At 38.6% G+C, this 18,271-nt stretch overlaps 1 protein-coding gene across 5 annotated transcripts in view; it reads right to left on the reverse strand.

Moving 5' to 3' along the window:
- PATJ (PATJ crumbs cell polarity complex component) overlaps positions 1-18,271 on the reverse strand; it is a 330,197-nt gene that overhangs the window by 217,872 nt on the left and 94,054 nt on the right. For all 5 annotated transcript variants that reach the window (XM_037043696.1, XM_037043706.1, XM_037043682.1 and 2 more), the window contains exons 19-21: positions 8,199-8,318; positions 6,015-6,410; positions 1,140-1,263 (exon numbers count right to left, since the gene is read on the reverse strand). In XM_037043696.1, coding sequence (XP_036899591.1) covers positions 1,140-1,263; positions 6,015-6,410; positions 8,199-8,318 — 640 coding nt within the window. The remainder of the gene's footprint in view (positions 1-1,139; positions 1,264-6,014; positions 6,411-8,198; positions 8,319-18,271) is intronic.

Genomic DNA, 18,271 nt, shown 5'->3' on the forward strand with positions numbered 1-18,271 from the left:
AAGATACCAAGATGGTTCTAAAATATCAATGGTAATCATGCATATATGGTTTATTAATTCTTTTATTCATTCATTGGTACTATAAACCTTCTCCAAGTATTTAATAATCTGAGGACTACAGAAATGGAGTGAATTTTGGTGAAAAAAGTCTCATTTCTTTTTAGTCATGATTACTTATGCATCATGAAAAACCAGATAGACTCACCTAATTTTAGATATTCAACATTAACTCTGTTGACCCACAGGGAACTGACAGCTGTTATCATCTTCTAGGTGCCTTCAGTCTTTACCACTGAGAAAACCCCATTCTTTGGATTTTACTTAATAGAATGCTGAATTCATATAACTGGTACATAATTTTCTATAGTTCTTTTTCTCCCCCTACAATGCATTACCACACAACACAAGAACTGCCTGCAGAGAAAGACGTTTCCTATAAGCAGAGCCATAACAGGTGAAGGGCAGCATAAATCCTGAACAATAGCTCTACAAATCCCAGTGCTAGGGAAGAATTTAACAGTCGCACCTAGGGATCCCAATATTATAATGACATTAGATATTTCAGTGTCGAATGAAAAAAAGTTATGTTTTAAAGTCAATTTTTCAAAATTATTTAAGAATCAATATTGGGAGGAGGTAGAAAGAGGCATGATACTTTCAAGATTCCTTAATGGAAACTAAGTTATTAATGCACCCAAATTGACTGTAATATATGGCTATTAAAATGTTTCATAAATGTTTAAAATATGCCTCTCTTTATTAATATTTAACAACCTCGTTCAATGAGCTAACAGTATCACTTAATAGCATCAGAGATTTTAATATATATTAGCAGAGACCTATTTTGGATTCAGCCTAAGGTACTAGTTTTAGTTTTAATCCATACTGATAATAAAAAGCAAAATGAGGCAGAGAAAATGCAGCCCTCTCAGAAAACATGATCGGAAAATTCGAAGTTGAAATATGAACAATGTTATTCTTCCAGGTATTTTGAAAGAGATTAGTTAATAAACAGGTTTCAATTTGAAACACCATAATGAATGAAAATGTGAGAGTGAAATTTACCACACATAAACATAAAGCCGAAAGATTGCCAAATAGTGTAATTTGTGTTTATGAGGAAAAACAAAATCACAAACCTAACTCCAGACTGCTTTTGGTTAATGAATTAAGGTTTTCCAGGTCGTCGTATCTGCCTTGTTGACTGTTTCCTTCAGTTGAAGATATGGACGGTAGAGAATCAATGCCAAAATTTTCTTTCATCTTGAGAGGAAGAAAACCAGAAATGCATTAGTACTTTACGACAAAATGTGGAACACTATAATGTTGTTTACACAGACAATGACAGTGGAAAACTGGCCCTGAAAACAGGCCTTCCTAAGTAACAGTTTATACTGTAGTGAGCAGTAACAAACAACAGTGGTAACTTAATATCTGCAAGTGCACAGGCTAGTAAAACCTGTTTTTTCAAAACATTAGATTTTTTAACAACAAATTTGATTTTTTATACACTAGCAAGTGGATTTAAATAAAGATTCACCAAGGTAGAGGAATAAAAGATCTATTTAGTCAAGCAAGGTCAGAGGTCGCCATACTACCAGCTGCTCATGCTGGCTCACCATTTAACTAGCTGATCCCAAAACACCTGACGAGTTTTCACAGCTCTAAGCCTTTGCCACACCCTCCCTAGCACTCTTATCTGCATGGGGGACACTCAGTTACCCAAACCTAAAACCAAAAATAAGTGCAGTCAATAACTTACTACGCTTTCCTCTTGTCCTCATTTTATGGAGGTCTTTTATGGTTTTCTAAAGCTATAATCCTGCAGAACATACCATTTTTATTGATATATTTTACTATGATGTTTTAAAAACTTTTATAGGCATAAAATTAAATGACAACATTAGGCCACCACAGGGATATGCCTTGACTCAATTAAGGTGAATAACACTATGTTGTTCTCTACTGTTGGAAATTTAGATTGTTTAAAACAAAAATATGAGTTATATTGTTTGCAACAGTCCATTTTATAAGTTATATTGGTCAGACTTCAATAGTAAGAGAAGAACTTCTCATAAACTGATGTACCAAATACTGCTAGATTTTTTCTAGATTATAAATATAGCTAAGTCTATAAGTATATCACATACCTAATGAAGCCTACAGAACATAGACTTGAACTCAAATGTTTAATACAGGTTAGAAAGGAGCTACAACTACTCCTAGCTACAAGAAACAATAATTTCTTACAAAAGGAAATAAGGAGAAGATGGTAGGCACTGAGTACTGAAAAAGAAGACATTTCACAGTAAATTTGGACTACCTGAACATTTCTTTAAAATGTTAGTGGAAACTGTGTGACAGAGGAATAACAAAATAGATACCTAAATCCAAGAGCATCTTAGATGTTTAGAAAAATGAATTCAGGTTTTTTTCTAAATAGAAAATAAGAATATATAATCCTTTTCAGGTAAATAATCCTGGCAAAAAAAATCAGATCTTTTAAAAATGGGCACATGACTTAAACAGACATTTCTCCAAAGAAAATTTGAAGATAGCCAACAAAGGCATGAAAATGTGCTCAACATCACTAAGAAGTAGGGAAGTGCAAATCAAAACCACAGTGAGATACCACTTGACACCTATTTTTTTTTAAAAGAAAATAACCAGAAAATATGTCTTGGTGAGCATGTGGAAAAACTGGAAAGCTTGTGCATTGCTGGTAGGAATGTAAAATGGTTCAGCTGCTGTGTAAACAGTATGATGGTTCCTCAAAAATTTAACAGAGAATTACTGAACAACCCAGCAATTTCACTTCTGGCATACACTCCCAAAATTTGGTTATTTGAACAAATATATGTACACCAACACTCATATTGTTTGCAATAGCCAAACATAGATACAACCCAGGTGTCCATCAACCACCAAAGGGGTAAACAAAATGCAGTAGGGAAATACAATGGAATATTAATCAGCTTTAAAAAGGGAGAAATTCTGACACAGACTTCAAACAAGTGAACCTTGAAGACAGAACACTAAGCAAAATCAGCCAGACACAAAAGTATTAAAATTGTATAATTCCACTTACATAAGGTACCTAGAGGAGTCAAATTCTTAGAGACAGAGGGTAAAAGTTTGGTTCCCAGAGAAGGAAGGAAGGGGAAAATGAACAGTTCCTGTTTAGTGGGTACTGAGTTTCAATCTGGAAAAATAAAAGCAGCTCTGGAGGTGGATGGTGGTAATGGCTGCACAATAATTTAAGTATATGTCATTCAACTAGAACTGTAAACCTAAAAGTGTTTCAAGTAGTCAGTTTTATGTAATGTATATTTTACCACAACTATAAACCTTGATGGTTTCACCCTTCAGCTAAAATGGAGTAAGTGGATGGTAGAGAAAAATTTCGAAGTAGTTGGATACCATTTGCACTCCACAAACACGGCTATATCTGAACCCAAAATGGATGTCCTCTTCCTTCTGGAGAGCACTCTATAAAAAGAATAATATTGGGAATTGGGCATGTAATGCAAGATAATAAATTGTCATCACAGGGGTCCATCGGTAATGAGGGAAGGGCAACTAAAGACCCAAGGTCATCTGAACATGTAAGTGTAACTGTTGTAGGCAGTCAGAACATTTGACCCAGAAATATGCCACTTTGGTACAAGGATTATTTGGAGCTGACGACAAAAAAGCACAACTCAGCAAAGCTCTCTATCCAGCCCTGATTCTCAATCACCGGAGATGATGACTCTAGACTTTTCAGCTCATGGATTGCACTATGAGAAATGTACAGAATAAACATTACTAAAACAATCCTTATCTCCCATCAGTTTCCCCCATACAATTATTTACAGTTTCTCAGTTTCCCATAAAAGCCTAACCCCTCTTTCTTTGGTCCATTGTGTACAAATCTATCGGTCTTCGTTAAGATGCTATACATGCCCCAGTTCTAACCACCCCTTTGAATTACTCAACACTAAGTTTCTCCTTTGTGTGTATGTATTGCACAGGTGTTAAGAAATTGTTTTTTTCTTTTATTAATCTATCTCTTGTCAGTTTAATTCCAGGGTCCCAGCCACCTCGGAGAGTAGAGAAAAAGGTTTTTTTGCCCCCTACACTGTGGGGTATGGGAAGAAAGGAACAGTGTACTGTCTGAAGCAAGAAGATATAATTACTTAAAGAAAAGAAAATATTGTTTGGGCAAGATTTATTAGGGCTGAAATAATCTTAACTCTAGTTTAGGAAGCCTACAGAGGTTACTGTACAGAATCAGAAAGCTAGGAAATCTAACACAGATTCAGTCTTTAGGATGCAGGTCCTTCAAATTGTGAGCATTCAATGTTGTTATAAACAAGTTTTTGAAGAGGAGTTCAACGAACAAGAGTAAGTGGTTACATTTTGAAGATCAATATAAACTTGCAAGAGGAATTTTTAAGAAATCTAATGTTATGCAAATTAATATCTAAGATCAAGATAAAATTCTGACACTACAGACTCAAATATTAATGGATCCCAAACAATGTAGATGGTAATGAAGATGGTATGTAGGAAAGCTGTATTAAAGACCGAAAAAGTGATTCTCATGATAATGTAGATACTGACATTACATATACATCAAAAGAATTTTAATAAAATTATATCATTAAATGTGAGAACAGGTAAAAAAATTAACATTTTACAGGTTTTAAAACATAAATGTTTAATTAAAAATATTGTGAATATACATGTGATTATTTCATCTATATCCCTAATATATAGTAAAACATACCTATATTTCAAGTTACCATATACTTGGGTGAATAGAAAGTATTCTTCTTATAGAAAGAAGCCACGCCAAGGGAGTATTTATAAATATTCGCTAATCTTGATTAGAATTTATGCCACGAAACTGAATATTCTGTTGGGGGTCAAGCACTTACAGATACTGGAGTGGGACTGGCAAAGACAGAAAGCACCAATGTCAATGGCAACGCATCAGATCATTCTGTGTCACCTATTCCTCTATCAAAGCATTTGTCACACATTCCCAAAACATCTGCTGTCTGGTGCACTGCCCCGAGTCCTCTATTATGAGGAATCCTCTGGGGTTCCGTAAGTCACCCAGTGCAGTACCTTGCATGGCAGAAGGTCCCACAAGGGCTGGTAGAAGGGAGAGGGGAGCAGAGATCTAAGAGAGGCGAAGACAAATCCTGTCTCTCTCTACCGGTGAGAGAGTGAGCGCAAATACACTGCACATCGTTGCAGGAAAGTCGTTAACCTCAGTGAGGGGAGCACCATACTGCACCTGAACATCCTGTCACATATCACTGTACAATAAGGTTCTTTCCCTTTATCTGGAATTTAATTAGGGGCAGGAAATAAACAGACAAAAAACTAAACATTAAAAAATGTCCCTAATGAAAGATTCTAATTGGTGACCAGTTAACTCTAATTTTATAAGAAATAAAGTTTAGTGGTGATTTAATAGCAAGGGTAAACCTATTAAAATATAATGCTTTCCTGCCAAGTTGTAAAGATAATTTTCTATAGTTCAGTGACTTTCTATTTAGTATCATATATTACAACGAGAACACAGTGCATAAGGAAGACATAAACAACCCTATCTCTTTAATAAATTTGCCTTGATTTTTCTTACAAATATACTGTGTGAGAACTATAGAGCTGTATCTCCCTGAGGAAATACAAAATCACAGATGGCAAGAGAACTCTTCCTTGAAGTGGGTAATTAGGAGAAAAACATCACTAAAAAGGCAAAGCAAAAATAATAATAATAATAAAAGCACTCTTAAGCAAGGCGATTTCGGCTAACTGACTTCAACTAAAAGTGGTATAATACAGAAAAGACAGTTTTTATTTACAGTAACACACTGTACGGTACATTTTAGAAAAAATGATTAATTATGTAATGATCCATTAAATTTTGTTTCCTTCAGTTACATGACTTAGGGACTGGGATAGGAAGGGGAAGAGACGGGGAAGGTGTGCAAGATCCAGTCTACAACATTCCTTACCATGTTTTCAGTGCCATAGCCATACTGCTGTGTCTCCTGGGAATATATACGCATCATGGATCTTGCTTCTTGAGCCTCAGGTGGTTCATTATCATGTAACCACTGTGTACCAAAGTGAAGTTCCTTCATGGATGGAACTGGAGTGGCCTCCTGAACGTGTGAGGAGGGATACAAATCCATGGACTGAAAGCAGTCTTGATATAGCTCATACTCTTCATCGACAAGCATTTCTCTTTCTTCACCCATTTCCTGCAACCCAGGAGTCAGAAATTCCTGCATTTCCCAGGCCTCCTTGGTGTTGTCTATCTCTTTTTGTTGAGACTGGAAAGACTTTCCCAAATTTAGAAATGATTCATCCACAAATTCTTCTTTAAAATACGGTTCATCTCTAAATTCCTGTAAAAAGAAGTTGCAAAAAATTTTAAACTACACCTGTCTTCAAGCTGGAAAAGAAACCCCCTCCGTAGCTGCAATGACTTCGTCACAGGTCAGTGCGTGGCTAATGCGAACAGCTCTCCATCACAAACGAGGAGAAACACAAACTCACTACCACGCAGCCTTCAACCCAGGGGAGAGACCAGCAACAAAATCAGAGGCAGAAATCTGCCCTTGGCAAGGTGAACAGCTATTCCAAAAGGTTCATTATACATTAACCACTTGAAAATCCTCAGTCAGAAAAAAGAATTTTGTGTGACTGCTACACTGAACATTTAACTCATGGATCTCATATAAAAGGTAGTACATAAATATAGATACACTTCACACTATTACTTACTAAAGCAAAGCCTTAAAAGGTCAGGATTCTCAAGCTTAGGTAACTCAGAAGAAATTATGGCTATCTGAACGTTCAAGAAACATTCTATATAAACTAAAGGGATAAGGAGTTTGTCCCAACTAATTTGAGCATGATTCTAATAACATACTGTAAGTAGAAACAGCTATTTTCATCTGCATTAAAAATATATGACAAAAAGGAATAAATAAATATAGTATGCTTTTAAGTTAACTGATATTTTACTAATCAAAACAAGTACATACAATGGAAGCTAGACAGTCGGAGATGGGCAAGAACACTGCTGAGTTCCCAGGCAGTGCTTGAGGACTACGCGGATCTGCTGAGCCTCTGATCTAACTCAGGGGCATCAGTGTACTGATCGTAATGACCTGATTCCTACCGAGGGATCAGTGACAGTTCCTATCTATATTAAGTCCTATTTACTAAGTATCAGTATGGGTCAATTCCTGAAATGAATCTACTCTTTCCTATTGCTTCCTCACCTGCAGCTAAACATCACTGTGGTGAAACATGTCAATTAATGCAGTATACCAAATACTGCAACCAAGTTATTATTTTAAGTTGTGTTTAGAGGGCACATTTGAATGTCATGTGGTTATAAAATTTTAACCAAAAAAGTCTGCACTAAAATAATATAATGGAGTACATATCAACTTGAGACATTATCAACTAATTATGTAAAGAATATCAAAAGACCATTGTTATCAAGGAAAGCAAAACCATACTCAAACTGCAAAGAGCAAAATAAGCATAGTTCATTTTAAAAATAAAAAGGGAAAAGCTTTAAAATGTACTTTCTAAATCTGAAGCAAAAGTAGGGTTACACTAAATAACTAGAAAGGATTTAATAAAAAGTTCTTTTGTATAGCTGTTTTCTACAACATTTTTAAATACAGATGTATTTTCAAAAATATGTTCTACCCTCAGAATTTTAAGAATATATTAATATTAAACAGCCCTGGCTGGCATAGCTCAGTGGACTGAGCATGGGCCTGGGAACCAGAGGATCGCGGTTCAATTCCCAGTCAGGGCACACGCCTGGTTGCAGGCCAGTTCCCAGCAGGGGACACAGGAGACAACCATACATTGATGTTTCTCTCCCTCTCTCCTTCCCTTCCCCTCTGAAGATAAATAAATAAAATATTTTTAAAAATTATTAAACAGAGTATGTTTATTCTTCGAAAATGCCTTACTCTGGCCAATGTCATTTATAGAGGCAATGTGATATAAGAGGAAAAATATTTCAGTTTAAAAAATAATAAAGATCGAGAGGGGATTATTTAAATTGTATCTATTCAGCTTAGGGAATAGGAACAAACTTTTGTTTTCTTTACAGAAACTTTAGCTCACAGCAAACCATTCAAATGGGAAATAAATTTACTAAATACCTTGGGCGCTTCAAGTATTAAAGATGAATTTACATCATGAATTGTTCCTGAAATCTCAGTCTTGTCTTCAATAGTATTTGAATGTAAAGTATAATGACTTTCTTCCTCTTTACCATCTTCCTGAAAATAGAAACATTTTTGTTTTATTTTTCACTTTCTTTCACAACTGAAGAAATATTTTTGTCAACCATGAAGTTATTATATATACTGAGATATAACTGATATATAATGCTTAGGCATATAAATAATGGTTTTATACACATTATATATTTCATATATATTTATTTGGTAATCATTTTGCTATAACAACTTTCATGTACACAATGCAGTATTGGTGACTATAGTTTTTTAAATATATTTTATTGATTATGCTACTACAGTTGTCCCATTTCCCCCTCTTCATTCCCCTCCACCCTGTCCACCCCCTCCCACCCACATTTCCCCCACCTTTAGTTCATGTCCATGTGTCATTAGTTCTTTACCTTCTACATTTCCCACACTACTCTTGCCCTCCCCCTGTCTATTTTCTCCCCACCATCTATGCTACTTATTCTCTGTATCTTTTCCCTCTTTCCTCCTCCCACTCCCCTGTTGCTAACCCTCCATGTGATCTCCATTTCTGTGGTTCTGTTCTTGTTCTAGTTGTTTGCTTAGTTTGCTTTTGTTTTAGGTGTGGTTGTTAATAACTGTGAGTTTGCTGTCTTTTCACTGTTCCTATTTTTTATCTTCTTTTTTCTTAAATAAGTCCCTTTAACATTTCATATAAGAAGGGCTTGCTGATGATGAACTCCTTGAATTTGATCTTATCTGAGAAGCACTTTATCTGCCCTTCCATTCTAAATGAAAGCTTTGCAGGATAGAGCAATCTTGGATGTAGGTCTTTGGATTTCATGACTTGGAATACTTCTTTCCAGCCCCTTCTTGCCTGGAAGGTCTCTTTTGAGAAATCCTCTGACAGCCTGACAGGAACTCCTTTGTAGGTGACTGTCCCCTTATCTCTTGCTGCTTCTAGAATTCTCTCCTTTATTTTAATCTTGGCTAATGTAATTATGATGTGCCTTGCTGTGTTCCTCCCTGGGTCCACCTTCTTTGGCACTCTCTGAGCTTCCTGGACTTCCTGGAAGTCTATTTCCTTTGCCAGATTGGGGAAGTTCTCCTTTATTATTTGTTCAAATAAGTTTTCCACTTGTTGCTGTTCCTCTTTCCCTTCTGGTACCCCTATAATTCGGATGTTGGAACGTTTAAAGATGTCCTGGAGGTTTCTAAGCCTCTCATTTTTCCCCCAATTTTTTTATTTAATTATTTTTCAAGTATAGTTTTCTGTCTATTACTCTCATCCCATCCCACCCCCGCGATCCCTCCTCCCTCCCATTTCCACCCTTCTCAGTTGTTGTCCATGTATCCTTTATATAAGATCCTCTAAATCCCTCCCCTATCTCCCCTGAAATTCCCTCACCTCTCCTCTCCTCTCATTTTTTTGAATTCTTGTCTCTTCCTTCTTTTCTGTTTGGTTCTTTCTTTCTTCCTTTTGGCCCACTCCATTGATTTGAGTCCCAGTTTTCTTCCCATTACTATTGGTTCCCTGTGCATTTTCCATCATTTCACTTAGTGTAGCCTTCATTTTATCATCTAATTTGCAACCAAATTCAACTAATTCTCTAAGCATCCTGATCACCAGTGCTTTGAACTCTGCATCAGATAGGTTGGCTATCTCTTGGTCGCTTAGATGTATTGGATCTGGGGTTTTGATCTGCTCTTCCATTGGAGCTGCTTTTTTGGTTTTTGGTCTGGTCATACCTGTTACACAGTGAGGGGCAGAGCCTTAGGTGTTCACCAGGGTGGGTCAACCCAGTTGCTGGGTTATGATGCTATATGTGGGGGTGGGGTCAGAGAAGGAACAATGGTGCTTGCTCCCCACTCTCTTAGATTTCAGTCCCTTCTGCTGATTCCCACAAGAAAATTGGGCTCTTCTGGTGCTGGTTCTTCGGTAGGTGGGCTTGTGTACATTCTAGGACCCTGTGGGTCTCTCTAACGAATTCTCTGGTGAGGCTGGGAGTCTTTCCCAGCACCTCAGCCTCCACAAGTGTTTTCAGTTGGTGCTTTTAGGCTTTATTTCCCGGTGCTGGGGCCCTGGGTTACATAGTCTGTCTTGCTCCCCATTTTCACCTGGTTTATCTGCATGAGAATGTGTATCTATGGTCAGCCAGCCAACTTTTATACCTCACTGGGTCCGCCTGTTGCCACCCACGCCTGGGGTCTACCAGCCACCACTTTTTTCTGCTGAGACCCCTCTCCTCCAGCCACCAATTCCGCCCCTCTTACTGGTCTGGATGAATGGTAATCAGACTTCTGTACAGTTCAATTTTCTGTCAGATACGGTTGTTTTTTTGTTTCTAAATTTTTGTTGTCCTTAATTTTGGTTGTGTGAGGAGAAACAGTGTGTCTACCTACACTTCCATCTTGGCTGGAAGTCTGTTGATTATAGTCTTCATGCCTTACATTACATCCTTAGGACTTACTCATCTTACAACTGACAGTTTGTACCTTTGGCCACCTTCACTCATTTCCCCATCCCTCCCCTCTGGCAACCACAGAAACACTTATAGTCAAGAAAATACCTTAGTTTCAAATTCTCTTCAGATTAATTCTTATTTTTCCATTAAGTACAAGTACACAATAAAATTTATGCACACGGTTTTATTAGAACAAATTTTTCTTTAATAATTAAAAAGAAAGCCATATTCAGGTCAAAGCTTCTCAAATTTTGAAATCTTTTAAAATGTTACTTAAAAAAAAACTCCTCCCCAGGGTGATTTTCAAAAACTGTGCTAGAGTGTAGTCACTCTCCATCCGAAGTTGCAGAAGCATCAGAACAGCATCAGAAGTCACTCTCTACTCTGATGCTCATCACCTCACTATCAGTCCCAGGTAATAACATTGCTACCACTTTTCAAGTCAGAGCTACATATGACAACCTATGCTAAATACTTTCATATGATTTATCTCAGCATAATCTTTCCAACAGTCCTATAAGGGCAGAATTTTATGTTGTATATCTACCTAAAAATAACAGCAAACATATATATCTTACTGGTATAGGTTTAAGCACTTTAAATAATTCAATTCATTTAGTGCATACATACTCTAAAAGTATGTGCTCTTATTAACCCCATTTTACAAATGAGTAAAAGGGACACAGTAATTTGCCCTAAGTTTCATAACTAGTCAGCTATATACCGAGAACATGAACCGGCTGTGTGGCTCTAGAACCTGTGAGCCCAACTACCATGTCAGGCAACCCCACCTGGTAGGTGAGGAACGGGAGCTGGGGAGGTTAAGTAAGTGGTGCATGGGCACATGGCCTTGCAGATCACAGCACGACGCGAAGACCCGCGGCTGCCTGGCTGAAAAACTCTACTACCAGCTCTATTCTGCTCTGAAGATACAATGCAGTTTTTAAAGTCAGTTCATTCATTTTTTGGATGTGGTCCATCTGAGGTGAGTTTGTAGAAAAGAGAAAGCAACTTACATTTGATAGATAATATGTATCTATATATGACTATAATATATGGTTATATAATATCTATAAATATGTAGATAAAACATATCTACATGATATAAGACAATAAAAAAATCATTCTGTTCCTGCCAACCAGACCTTGGGCCTTTTTATTCAGACTTCATCTTCACTTCTGCTGAGGAATGAGTAAACGCTCTGTAAACATTCAGTGATTAAATAAGTGGCCATCAGGGAAACCATGAGAGAAAGAGAGACCTCAGAGAAGATCCATGCATCACTATTTATAGCTCACAAGCAGAGAGTTTGCTAAAAGACCTAGATGTTAAAAAAAAGAGGACTTCTGGCCAAGATGGAGGTGTAGGTGAAAACACCGTGCCTCCTTGCACAACCAAGTTTAAAGACAACAAAGTTTTAGTAACAAAAACACAACCAAAACACAAAATGGAACTGTATGGAAGTCCGACGACAACGAACCATTCGGACAGACTGGTAAGAAGGGCAGAGTCAGCGGCGGAGCAGGGCTGCACAGGATAAAGTGGCCGTACGGAGGCGGCAGTTGGCAGATCCCAGGCATGCGGTAGCAACGGGCGGACCCAGTGAGGGTGCAAGGTGGCTGGCTGACCACAGTCACACATTCACACTGAGATAAACCAGGCAAAGGAGTGAGCAGTGAGACAGACTGTGTAACCTGGGGCCCCAGCACCAGGAATTAAAGCCTAAAAGCACCAACTGGAAAAACGTTTGGGGTCGAGGTGCCGGGAGAAGCTCCAGGCTCACAAAGAGTTCTTTGGAGAGACCCACAGGGTCCTGGAGAGTACATGGGCCCATACACCCAGGAACCAGCACCAGAGGGGCCCAATTTGCTTGTGGGAAGCGGCAGAGGGAACCGAAATCCAAGAGAGAGCAGAACAAACACCATTGCCCACCCCCACATATAGCGTCACAACCCAGTGACTTAGGTGGCCCCACCCTGGTGAACACCTAAGGCTCTGCCTCTCATACATAACAGGCATGAACAGACCAAAACATTATGGCTCAAGAAGAAGAACAGCTCAAACCACCAGAACCAATAGTTCTAAGCAACCAAGAGATAGCCAACCTATCAGATGCACAGTTCAAAACACTGGTGATCAGGATGCTCACAGAACTGGTAGATTTTAGTTACAAATTAGAGGAACAAATGAAGGCTAAACTAATTGAAATGAAGGGAAATGCACAGAAAACCAATAGTGATGGAAAGGAAACTGGGACTCATATCAAGGGAGTAGATCAGAAGGAAGGAAAAAATGACCAAACAGAAAAGAAGAAACAAGAATTCAAACAAAAAATGAGGAGGCGTAGGAACCTCCAGGACATCTTTAAACGTTCCAACATCTGAATTATAGGGGTACCAGAAGGGAAAGAGGAACAGCAACAAGTGGAAAACTTATTTGAACAAATAATAAAGGAGAACTTCCCCAATATGGCAAAGGAAATAGACTTCCAGGAAGTCCAGGAAGCTCAGAGAGTCCCAAAGAAGGTGGACCCAAGAAGGAACACATCAAGGCACATCATAATTACATTAGCCAAGATTAAAATGAAGGAGAGAATCCTAGAAGCAGCAAGAGATAAGGGGATAGTCACCTACAAAGGACTTCCCATCAGACTGTCAGCTGCTTTCTCAAAAGATACCTTATAGGCAAGAAGGGGCTGGAAAGAAGTATTCCACGTCATGAAAGGGAAGGACCTACATCCAAGATTGCTCTATCCAGCAAAGTTTTCATTTAGAATGGAAAGGCAGATAAAGTGCTTCTCAGATAAGGTCAAGTTCAAGGAGTTCATCATCACCAAGCCCTTATTACATGAAATGTTAAGGGGACTTATTTAAGAAAAAGAAGATAAAAAATATGAATAATATCAACAGTAAAAAGACAGGAAATTCACAGTTATTAACAACCACACCTAAAAAAAAAGCAAACTAAGGAAATAACTAGAACAGGAACAAAACCATAGAAATGCAGATCACACGGAGGGTTAGCAACAGGGGAGTGGGAGGAGGAGAAGGGGGAGAAGGTACAGAGAATAAATAGCATAAATGGTATGCAGAAAATAGACAGGGGGAAGGGCAAGAATAGTATGGGAAATATAGAATCTATAGAACTTGTGACACATGGACAGAAACTAAAGGGGGAGGAATGGTGAGGAGGGGTGTGCAGGGTGGAGGGGAATGAAGGGGGGGGTGGGACAACTGTAATGAAATAATCAATAAAATATATTTTTTCTAAAAAAAGAATTACTTAGTGGTAATTCTACTAAGAATTTTTAAAGTCTTGAAAGTGACCTTTCTCTCATCGCTTTATTGGCCACCCACGCCCAAGTAACCTGACAGCCTTCTGGTCACTGAGGAAAAGCCTGGACAAAGGACCTCAATTTAGGTCCTTGCTCTAAATTGCTCCTTTAGAACAATTATCATGTTCTAAAACCCTCTAACGGTGAGGCTCCGAGGTCCTGAGGTTTCTGTGGCTCTTCCTCTGCCAGAAACAGTACAGGAATCCACACCCTGTTGGTACTAAGCCCCATTTTTCATGCTGCCTGAAACACTTCCTTAAACTACTTCAAAGTAAAGTCACGCTGCATAAGTCTTATGGGGCCACAAATAGTTTGTGTTTTCCTCCAGCAGACCAGATAACCAGGCAAATAACCACGAGGGAAAATCCAGACAAAGTTCCTGCCACAATCCAAAATACCAAGAAGATGAGGTCCCTTTCCTTAATTTGTCCAAATATCAAACTGGGCACCTCATGGTATATATTAGCTATGGCAACACTCCCACACCAAATATACAAATGAAGTCAAGAACTTGACTTATCTATGTGCTATAATTCATTGTGAAACATTTAAAGTCTCTGATAGGTGTAATATACAGACATTTCTATAGGTAATACATGAAGAATAAAAAAGTAATCCATGAAGGTCTTATTGAGGTTCCCCGGTACAAAAATAATACATAATGCACAAATCTATCTATATTAAACATATACAGGAACATATCTATCTATATCTATCTATATGAGCCCTTATAATATATTAATATATTTCATAAAATAAAAGTTTTAGAGTTAAGAAAGACCTTAGGAGTTCTCTAGGCTTTTTCATTCAGTATTCTCAGAAATGGGAAAACATGCTGAAAGAAGAAAAGTGGTGTATCTATGATTAAATAACAAGAACAGTGTTTCTCAAAGTACAAAATTCTGCATTAGAATTACATAGGTGACTCACTGAAGAGGCTGGTTCTGAAGGAGCAATCACAATTCTTAAGCAAGAACCTCTGAGAGTAAAACCTGTACGACTGTGCTTTAACCATCTCTCAGATGATTCTTGCGTATATCACATGTTTGAGTTTGAAGGCCCCTGGGCTAACTCATAGCAAAATTAGAAACATTCTAGATTCCCTGAAATCCAGTCCAACACTTTGCTGTACCTGTGCTATTTCACACATGTTGCATGCAAGTTGTACTAGTGACAACAATTTAAAACAGGAATATATGGCATCATGGCTAAGAGCACAGGGTCTGAATCCGCCCTGTTGAGTTTATATTCCAACTCCACCCCTTACTAGTTATATTACATTGGATAAGTTACTCAACTCTCTGTGTCTTGATTGACTCATTTGAGATAAGGGTAATAGAATTACCACTGAAAGTTCTGTGAGGATTAAATTAGTTGATTCATACTAAGGGCTTAAAATGTTGGCTAAGATATAGTGAGCACTTAATAATACTTCAGTGATGGTTGAAAACTATAATCAAGTGGACTTCCAGTCAAGATAGCAGTGTAGGCCGACATGGCTCACACATTCACACAACCACATCAAAATTATAACTAAAATTTAGAATAACCATCACTCAGAACCACCAGAAATCGAGTTGAATGGAAGTCTGACAACTATGGAATTAAAGAAACCACATCCATCCAGACTGAACTGGCATGCTGGTACCATATCTGAGACCCCATCAACCTGGCTAACACTGCTGGATCTGCCTTGGAGATCCCGAGACTCTACCCGACCCAAATTATGGACCCGTCCTAGCTGCTCTTCCATAGGAAAGGCTGGTCTTGGTTCATGCTGCACAACTTCCTAAATCCTCTCAGACAAGCAACAACTGGCTTCAGCGAGCTCCAGACCCATACTAGCAGTAGCCAGGCTGGATTCAACCTGGCGAACACTATTTGCCCCACCCTGGAGATCCCCTGAGAAGCCGCCCCAATCAACTTATGCCCACTCAAGCTGTTAACAGTGACTTTTCCATACAAATGGCTGATCTTTGCTCACGCCCCCAAATCACCCTAAATCCTATCAAACAAGCAACAGCCAGCCTCAGTGAGCCCCCATCACCCTTACCAATTGCTAAGGGGCTCAGGCCTGGCACAAGCAGCAACCATCTTAGATTCACAGTTTGGCTTCCCCTAGGAATCTCCGAGCCCGGCACAAGTAGCAGCCATCTCAGACTGCTCTATAGCTCATGCAGGGTGGCCCCAAGCAAAACACAGATAGGGGCTGATTTTGGCCAGCACCACCCAGGAAACCCTAGGGCCAGCACACCCAGTGGGCAGCTACAGGTCATGTCAGAGCACCATCACCCTGCCCCTGCACAGATGATCCTCCACAGAAGGCTGAGGTAGGTGATAAGTGGTTACAGCCAGTCCTTGCAGCTGACTAGCCTGGGTAAATCCCTCCCATTGTTCTGTCAACAGCAACCGAGGCTCAACTACAAGAGGAGGGTGTACTCACCCCACATGAAGGGCACACCTCAAGTACCCAGCCTGGGTGACAGGGGAGGCTGTACCACTGGACCCTACGGGACACACACCACATTAGGCCACACTACCAAGGCACAGAGTCAAAGCAGGTCTCTTTAATACATAGAAACAAACACAAGGAGGCTGCCAAAATGAGGAAACAAAGAAACATGGCCCAAATGAAAGAAGAGATCAAAACTCCAGAAAAAGAACTAAAGGAAATGGAGATGAGCAATCTATCAGATGTAGAGTTCAAAATAATGGTTATAAAGAGGCTCAAGGAACTTAATGAGGACCTCAGCAGCATAACAAAGATTCAGTAAGACACAAAGGATATATTACTTGAATTAAAGAACAATTTACAGGGAAACAACAGAACAGTGGATGAAGCTGAGAATTGAATCAATGATTTGGAACATAAGGAAGCAAAAAACAACCAATCAACAACAAGAAAAAAGAATCCAAAAAAGTGAGGAAAGTATAAGCAGACCCTGGAACAACTTCAAGTATTCCAACATTTGCATCATAGAGGTGCCAGAAGGAGAAGAGTAAAGTAAGAAATTGGAAATGTATTTGAAAAAATAATAAAACTTCCCTAATTTGGTAAAAGAAATAGACATGCAAGTCTAGAAAGCAGAGTCCCAAATAAGATGGATGCAAAGAGGCCCACTTCAAGACTCATCATAATTAAAATGACAAAGTTTAAAGACAAAGAGAGAATCTTAAAAGTAGCAAGAGAAAACAAGTTAGTTATCTACAGGAGAGTTCCCATAAGACGGTCATTTGATTTCTCAAAAGAAACTTTTCCAGCTAGAAGGGGTTGGCAAGAAATATTCAAAATCATGAAAAGGAGAGACCTACAGCTAAGATTGTTCTACCCAGCAAAGCTATCATTTAGAATCGAAGTGCAGATAAGGAGCTTCCCAGACAAGAAAAAAATGAAGGAGTTCACCATCACCAAACCATGATTATATGAAATGTTAAATGGACTTATCTAAGAGAAAGAGGAAGATCAAAACTACAAACACTAAATTGGAAATAAATACGTAACTATCAACAATTGAATCTAAAAAACAAACTAAGCAAACAAGAAGAACAGAATCATGGATATGGAGAGGGTTCGATGGTTGCCAAATGAGAGGGGTTGTAGGGGAATGGGGGAAGAGGTGAGGGGATTAAGAAGTACACATAGGCAGTTACAGAACAGCCATGGGAATGTAAAATACAGTATAAGAAATTGAGTAGCTGGAGAACTTACATGCATGACCTGTGGACATGAACAAGGGTGGGAGGACTGCCTGAGGGAATGGTGGTGCTGGGTGGAGGGGGATGGCAGGGGGGAAATTGGGACAACTATAGTAGCATAATCAGCTAAATGTAATTTTAAAAAAGAAAATTATCATCAAATATTTTTTTGCATTGGGGAACCTCAACAGCACCATAACTGTAAAGTGGCCTTCAGTCATAAACAGTAATCTGACCCAGTCCATGTGTTTAAGCAATAAAATGACTTTAAGGTGGCTGGACCATATAGAAGTTTACATGGCAGGGTTACAAGGCACTTCGATGGTCAGAACCATATTAAAATCTCATTGCTACATGGTGAAAATGATAGGGGTAACTGGATTCGACTTATCATGCCATCTCAACAGCATTTCCACATGAAAATTTAAAATGCATGAATAGGCTTATTTTAATTTACACCATAACTAATGTGACAAGGCCTTAAAACAGCAATTTTCAACCTTTTTCATCTTATGGCACACACAAACTA

Source organism: Sturnira hondurensis, unplaced genomic scaffold (genome assembly GCF_014824575.4).
Source record: "Sturnira hondurensis isolate 20B ecotype Veracruz unplaced genomic scaffold, ASM1482457v3 Scaffold0000648, whole genome shotgun sequence".
NCBI lineage: Eukaryota > Metazoa > Chordata > Mammalia > Chiroptera > Phyllostomidae > Sturnira > Sturnira hondurensis.